This window comes from Sinocyclocheilus grahami, unplaced genomic scaffold, assembly GCF_001515645.1.
Source record: "Sinocyclocheilus grahami isolate Dianchi unplaced genomic scaffold, SAMN03320097.WGS_v1.1 scaffold327.1, whole genome shotgun sequence".
Taxonomy (NCBI): domain Eukaryota; kingdom Metazoa; phylum Chordata; class Actinopteri; order Cypriniformes; family Cyprinidae; genus Sinocyclocheilus; species Sinocyclocheilus grahami.
The window spans coordinates 342,010-350,267 of NW_015505506.1; the positions used below are offsets into that span (position 1 = coordinate 342,010).

The 8,258-nt window shown below is 38.2% G+C and overlaps 1 protein-coding gene across 1 annotated transcript in view; it reads right to left on the reverse strand.

Annotated features, from left to right (window-relative positions):
• Positions 1 to 7,363: 7,363 nt before the first annotated feature.
• Positions 7,364 to 8,258, reverse strand: part of LOC107602444 (dipeptidyl peptidase 9-like) — a 25,412-nt gene continuing 24,517 nt past the window's right edge. The window contains exons 18-19 of the mRNA XM_016294937.1: positions 8,131 to 8,242; positions 7,364 to 8,049 (exon numbers count right to left, since the gene is read on the reverse strand). Coding sequence (XP_016150423.1) covers positions 7,957 to 8,049; positions 8,131 to 8,242 — 205 coding nt within the window. The 3' untranslated portion in view covers positions 7,364 to 7,956. The remainder of the gene's footprint in view (positions 8,050 to 8,130; positions 8,243 to 8,258) is intronic.

Genomic DNA, 8,258 nt, shown 5'->3' on the forward strand with positions numbered 1-8,258 from the left:
AGGCATCGTCAGATTGGCAGTACTCTAGCCCAATAATGTTGGGGGTCCAGTGGGGGCGGCAGTCATATTTCAGGGTGACCGTGCCACTCTTTATCACAACCCTGCTAAAAGTGCCAGTACGTGCGCTCATTGGCGCCCCTTCAGCTGGTGGCGCCCTGGGCGACCGCCTAGCTCGCCTATGCCTAGAACGGCCCTGCCTATGACCCTCCACCCTTGTTTTCTACCGCAGTGATTAAATTGGCTTGAGAAAGTAACTTGCTAATCATGCTAGCAACATGGTAACGACATGCTAGTAACTTGCTAATCATGCTAGCAACATGCTAACGACATGCTAGTAACTTGCTAATCATACTAGCAACATGCTAGAAACATGCTAGTAACTTGCTAATCATGCTAGGAACATGTTAGTTACTTGTTAATAATGCCAGCAACATGCTAATCATGCTGGAAACACGCTAGTAACTTGCTAATCATGCTAGCGACATACTAGTCACTTGCTAATCATGTTAGCAACATGCTAGAAACATGCTAATGTCATGCTAGTAACTTGCTAATCATGCTAGAAACATGCTAACGACATGCTAGTAACTTGCTAATCATGCTAGGAACATGTTAGTTACTTGCTAATAATGCCAGCAACATGCTAATCATGCTGGAAACACGCTAGCAACATGCTAGTAACTTGCTAATCATGTTTGCGACAAACTAGTCACTTGCTAATCATGTTAGCAATATGCTAGTGTACTATTTCTTATCTATCTATCTGTTTTTTTATCCATCTATTTTTCTGATAGATTGTATTGCCTTCAAAACTGCTTCAAATTAGTTAAAACTGAAAACCCTCAAACTTTAAGCTTTTAAAACTACTTCAAACTTTCTGGCTAGGCTTTTTCAAGCCAACTTAAAGTTTGTCTACAAACTTTACTATCTAGTTTATTTTTGTCCTCTGATCTAACTGAATAAAACTCAGCCATTACATATACAGTCTGTATTGTCTGGATCAGATGTGGCCCTTAAGCGGAGCGTCTCGCGATCTGTTCTTTGAACTGAAAGGACTTTGCCTGACTTTGGAAAAGAGAAACATTTGGCTTCTAGACATCTTGACTGATCACAGAAAGATTACAGAATTGAACTTAAGAACTGAAACTGAATGAAATCAGGAATGGCCCAAATCATATCTGGATAAATCAAAACAAGTGACATTTAGAAGAAGAAGAAGAAGAAGAAGAAAAGCACTTTTCAGTAGTTAAGCTTGAAATCCTGACACTTTGTGGCTGTGAAATATTAAACAGGTTCATAATTATAATGTGATGAACTTCACCTGTGGTTACCCTGAGAGGACACTTGCGTAAAAGCTGTCCTATATGATTTATTTTCCATTGGGTTGGGGGAAGTCGTGGCCTAATGGTTAGAGTCGGACTCGTAACCCAAAGGTTGCAGGTTCGAGTCTGGTACCGGCAGGGATTGTAGGTGGGGGGAGTGAATGTACAGCGCTCTCTCCCACCTTCAATACCACGACTGAGGTGCCCTTGAGCAAGGCACCGAACCCCCAACTGCTCCCCGGGCGCCGCAGCATAAATGGCTGCCCACTGCTCTGGGTATGTGTTCACGGTTTGTGTGTGTTCACTGCTGTGTGTGTGCACTTTGGATGAGTTAAATGCAGAGCACTAATTCCTAGTATGGGTAACCATACTAGGCCACATGTCACGTCACTTTCACTTTCATAATTATTTGCTCACTATCAATTTGCTTGGTTCATTAACTTCAATACACTGATAACTGAACTTGGCACTTTACACAAATTAAGAAACCAGGTGTTGAGTTAAATACCTGTAAAAGTCTTAAACTAGAATGTTTACTGTAGATTTCAAATACAGACAATCTTTATTTTGTCCAAAGATGCTGCAGCAGCTCTGCAAACAGGCTAAGGAGTGTTATAGCTGTCCTTTAGTTGCTCATCTAAACATATTTTGACTATTCAATTGTATTATTAATTTTATTTTTATTTTTTTTACCAGGCCCAAAGTATGATTTTGTATAATGTTTGGTCTGTCAGTATTTTTGGTTTATTGTCCGTTTTACTTGTTATCTGTGATTTGTTTAAATGATTGTATCACGCTGTGCAGCTTTTGCTTTTTCAATTAGCATTTTTTTTCTTTTTATATACAATTAAAGGAAAAAGGTATAATGTCAGTTATTCATTAAGAAAATGCACCTATGCACTACAGTAGTGGATTTTGGTTATATTAATACATCAGTTTGACCTATACATCAAAGGCTGGATCACATTAAAACACTGAAAACAGTCTTGTTGTCTTCTATTGAATGCACACTTGGTGTACTTCAAATCTTAAAAAAAAAAAATAATTTTACAAAATAAAATGTACTGAGAGTGCATTTTAATGACTGTGTTTCTGACTGTCCTACTTCAGTACAGTTTTAAAAAGTGCACTTTGTAAAGATGTCAAATTAAAAGTTAACCTTGAAATACATTTTAAACAAGTTTTCATCTTTTGTTGTGCTTTAAAAGAAACAATCATTTTGATGTGTTGACTAACATACCAAAGCACATGTAAAGTACAAGATTATAATTTTAACTGTTGTGCTGCTGAATATTACATTTAATGTTAAGATATTTTAAATGTACTAAATTGCAACCTCTTCATTATGAATGTGCAATTATGAATAGATGGTATAGAAATGACATTAAAGTATATTTTAGTTTTCCATAAATGCTTATAAGTACATTCAGCAGTACACTTTAACCAAAATATATGTAATAATGAAATTACATATAAAGACGTGCTTAAGTCACACTTAAGTGATTCAAAAAAGCAAGTACACATTTACCAAATGTAAATAACATACAATTAAGTGTCCAAAACATTACATTTAGTTCACAAAGTACATTATTTCCATTCTTGTTTGCTGAAGTCATATTAAAACATGAAGTAAAACGGTTTAAATAACACTCCCTTTAGGCAAACGGAAAGAATTTGAGTGCATAACATTTACTGTCAATAGATTAACCCACCTTCATTTTCTGCAATTACAAGGTCAAAATGCATGTATCTGGTGTCACTAAAGTTGTAAAAAGTTAGCAATACAGTGGTTATTGTGGGAAGTCGTGGCCTAATGGTTAGAGAGTTGGACTCATAACCCAAAGGTTGTGGGTTCGAGTCTCGTACCGGCAGGGATTGTAGGTGGGGGGAGTGAATGTACAGCTCTCTTCCACCTTCAATACCACGACTGAGGTGGTATTGAGCAAGGCACCCCAACTGCTCCCCGGGTGCCGCAGCATAAATGACTGCCCACTGCTCCGGGTGTGTGTTCACGGTTTGTGTGTTCACTGCTGTGTGTGTGCACTTTGGATGGGATAAATGCAGAGCACTAATTCCGAGTATGGGTCACATACTTGGCCACATGTCACGTCGTTATAACTGGTTCTGTTAGAAGAATTGTTGGTCAGAACTAAAGAATACATGCTGTGTCCTCTTGGCCTTGGTGAAGTCTTGGTGATGCACCTGAACGTGGCTTTGGATCTGGTCTATGCTCATGGTCTCAGGCTGGACTGTACTGAAGATCATCATTACCTCAACCACTAACCTGCATGGTATCGTCACCATTAGAGAATTCAGAAGAACTGCATGGCTCTGAATGACTGTTTAGCACTGTACAGTGTGGCTCAGTCTTTAAAATGTGGTGCAATGAATACAGCCTGGTCTGGACTCAAACTCCTAGTAGATTGAAGCTATAAACATTTGAGAAGCTGTAAAGAAGTACAAATATACAACATGAATCTTTTAGAAGACAATGGTGTTTTAACAAGACTTGCTTGTGCAAGTTTCTTTCACACTTTAAAGCCTCTGGCGCGACACAGGCTGGTCTTCAACCTTATTAGTTGATGCTCACAACCATTGCAAAAGTCAGTATAGCACCAGAATGGAGTGGATTTCCAAAGTGTTTTCCTAAAAGACAGCAAAGACATGGTTCATGAACAAAATATCTTAACCCTGTAAAGCCTGACATATGTGACCCTGGACCACAAAACCAGTCATAAGGGTACATTTTTCAGAATTGAGATTTATACATCAGCTCAAGCTGAATACATAAGCTTTCCATTGATGTATGGTTTGTTTAGCATAGGATACGGTGGCCGAGAAGTGCAAAACAAATCACAATTCTGAAAAGAAAATAACAAATTACAAATGCAAGTCTAAAAAACAGAATAATTCACAAAACACAACAACAATTCAGAAAACATTATAACAAGTCAGAAAACACAATGACAAATCAGACAAACTGGAAGAGGTAGGTATAGTTTGAGACAGTGCCATTGGTTTGGCATTACTCACCGCTGACTGGACGAGACATCGGTCAATCAACGTATACAGGAAGAACCAGCCGAAGAACTGCAGAGTCGTGGTAGAAAGTTCGGAGATGGTATTAAAGTAGCCCAGTTTAAATACTATTGCATACTGTTTTATAATGTACTACAATACTGAAGTGCAGATAATTGCCACTATTTGCAACAAGTAGTATACTTGATAGTAGAAATCCTGCTATTTTAACAGTGTAAATAGGTATTTGCACTTACTGTAAATAGAATCCATTGCTAATACGAGATTTGAAAAGGGAGAAAAAAAAAAGTTTGGCAAAAGGCGGGATCAAACCCGGGTCGATCAAAAAGCCAACGACACGCAGTTATCCATCTGCGCCACTGGAACTGGTGTTTTACAGCCACTTTTAACTAAATGTAAATATATACTCCGTATTTTTTATTCCACAGTAAGGGCAATTCATACAATACATTTAAACTGAGCTACTTTAATACCATCTCCGAACTTTCTACCACGACTCTGCAGTTCTTCGGCTGGTTCTTCCTGTATACGTTGATTGACAGATGTCTCGTCCAGTCAGCGGTGAGTAATCCCAAACCAATGGCGCTGTCTCAAACTATACCTACCTCTTCCGGTTTGTCTGATTTGTCGTTGTGTTTTCTGAATTGTTATTTTGTTTTTTAGACTTGCATTTGCGTTTGTAATTTATTTTGTTTTCAGAATTGTGATTTGTTTTGCACTTCTCGGCCACCGTAATAGGACAATATTTGGCCGAGATACAACTATTTGAAAATCTGGAATCTGAGGGTGCGAAAATCGCCTTTAAAGTTGTCCAAATTAAGTTCTTAGCAATGCATATTACTAATCAAAAATTAAGTTTTGATATATCTACAGTAGGAAATTTACAAAATATCTTCATGGAACATGATCTTTACTTAATGTCCTAATGATTTTTGGCATAAAAGAAAAATCGATAATTTTGACCCATACAATGTATTTTTGGCTACTGCTAAAAATATGCCCCAGCGATTTAAGACTGGTTTTGTGGTCCAGGGTCACATATAAAATCATAATAAAAAAAATCTTTGAATAATTTTTTCTTTGAAACTGAACCTTTCAGATGATCAATATTTGCAATTGTTTAAGTATCATATTTGATGCATCAAGCTATTATGGCTCATGTAGTATATGATAAAGGCAAGATGGAGCTCACACTTTAGGCAAAAATAAAACTGTTTTATTCAGAGGTCCGAACGGAGCTAAAATATGCAATTTGGTGCAGTTAGTGATATTAATATGGACAAAAAGAAAGATGAAATTCTGATTGTTTGTAATAGCAAATAAACACATTCTTTATAACAGTACAGAAATATTGAAATACTACAATATAAAATATGGTCACTATTTTAAGGTTAAATTCTCACTATTAACTATGACTTTTGTCTTAATAAACTCCTAATTATTGCTTATTAATAAATAGTAAGGTAGCTGTATGGGATAGGATTAAGGCATCTAAAATATGGTCATGCAGAATTAGGTATTAACGTGCTTTATAAACAGCCAATGCTAATATGCATGTTAATAAACAACTAGTTAAAGGCACAATATGTAATTTTCGACACTAGAGGGTGCGTATTCAAAATAAACAAATAGACAAAGGCGTAGTTTGATGACACCGTGACTGAGTGTGGAATCATGGGAGTTGTGGTCTTCACAGCCGAAGCAATCCGACGGGACTCGGGCAGAAATCACGTTCATGGATGAGCTAATGATTTATTAATGTAGTGGAATGAAGCAGGGTGAGGCTGAAAGCCGTCGAAGCGAAACGAGGCGCTGAACGAGCGTGACACACGGCTCGAAAGCAGCGGAGCTTTTATTATGCCACAGCCGACCGCTTCCGCTTCTTCCGGTCGTGAGTATGCGGGGTAAAGCAGCGCTGTTTTATCATACTAGATACATTTGAAAGTTCTGTTATAATGCCACTCTGTGCGGTCGTCACCGGTCTATTAAAACACACAACATATTAAAGCGTCTTTGGTGTTTCCATGTTTTCTACAAAACAAAACCAGAAATCGAGGGGTTATGGCGTCATTGGCAGGCGACACAATGACACTATAGACACGGTGCGTGTCACTAGTTAAAATTGCTTATTTCTCTGGATTCAAACATTCTTCTAAACATTTGGGATAATGTAAGTACATAAGTCAGCAAAATATATAACACTGTTCTAGTGGTTTTTGGATATTTTAATATAAAAAATCTTACGTATTGTGCCTTTAATGCCAAATTGACTCTTATGTTTACTTAAAATCAGTAAACATTTCACGACCTGATGTATCTGATTGCCTTTTACTTGCTACAAAGTATAAACTATCAATCTGAGGGCAGAACGCATGTAATTCAATTCTGCAACAGGTTTTTCATCAAAGTTTAGAACATGTTGATAATTTAGAGGCCTTAGGAATTTGCAAACCACCTGCCGATTTTTCCTGCTTCCAACACATGAAATTCAAGAACTGACTGTTCACTTGCTGCCTAATATATCCCGTCCCCAACAACACGCTCACTTCACCTGTCAGTGACCTATAACTGGGAATCAACACACATCAAGTCAATCACTAAGTTTGTGGATGACAACACTGAGGAGGGACCGATTCATAACAGAGACGGGGTCTGCAAACTATCAGAAAGGTGCTCCTTTTGAATGGCACTGAAGCAACACTGACCTAAAGTGAGCCGAATAATGACACTTCTGTCGAAACTGAACACTTCATAAATGATTACAACACTAAGTATTTTCCTGTTTATCAATGTGAGGTGATGCAATGCTTTGAATCCGTATTGCATAAAGCACTATATAAATAAATGTGATATAACTCACCGTTCACGCTCCAATCAATTCCCAGTAGAGAAATTCATCATATTACAGAAGTAAATCAGATGGCTTATTTCATGCGGTCTTCAGTGAAACAAATATGCTACTTTGACTAAAACAGCATACATGAAAGATAAACGACCCCAAATTCATAAAAAATATGTTCCTTTAATAATACACACTTAAAATATGAACTGCAGGTAGTAGTGTGAGGTGTCCTTACGTGAGAGCCACGAGACTGCGGCTATCGCTGGAATCCATGTTGGACCGAAACACGACTGCATTCATAGAACTGAAAAAGCTTAAGTTAAATGAGCAGAGAAAGCGCGGAAAGAGCATTTCTGTACGTTACGTGTAGAAATCCAGTCTCTGTATCCTGATCAGCCACTAACTACAAATTTTAAAAATAAAGACACGTTTGGCAACATAATCAGTGTTTCAAAGGGAGCCGGAAAGGAAACATTACCTAGATGTGGCACATGATCCAAAACTTGTTTATGAGGTTAATGAGCTACTGGGTTCTTCTCCGTTCTCGGAGGTGTCCTTTCTGATAAAAGTGTGCCGACATGCACAAAATTACATGAGGTTTGGGGACAAGTCCGTTTCTGGCTGCTGCGAAGACACTCCTTCCAGAAAGAGTGCGAGTAAGCAAAGGCGGGTTGGGGAACCGGAGAGGGCCGTATTCACTGTCACTGTTGCTGAAGGAAGTAGAGGAGGCTGGGAAAGGAGATGCGCCGCTCATCAGAGGTGCTGCTGGAGGAAGTACAGTAGCATGATCTCGTAGTGCTCTCCGGACTCAGGACAGCGGATGCTGTGTCTCTCATTGGGGTAGATCTACAGAGAATGCAAATTAATTATGTGGCTGAGGGGGAAAAAAAATACTAACATTATAAGGTTATATATATTTTTTCAAACCTGTAGCTGATATGGCTTTCCTGCACGGATGAGTTGAGACACCAGGAAGTTGGTGTGGAAAAAGTGCACGTTTTCATCAAGGAACCCATGTAAAATAAGTAATCGGTTTGGACTTGAAGAAAAAAAAA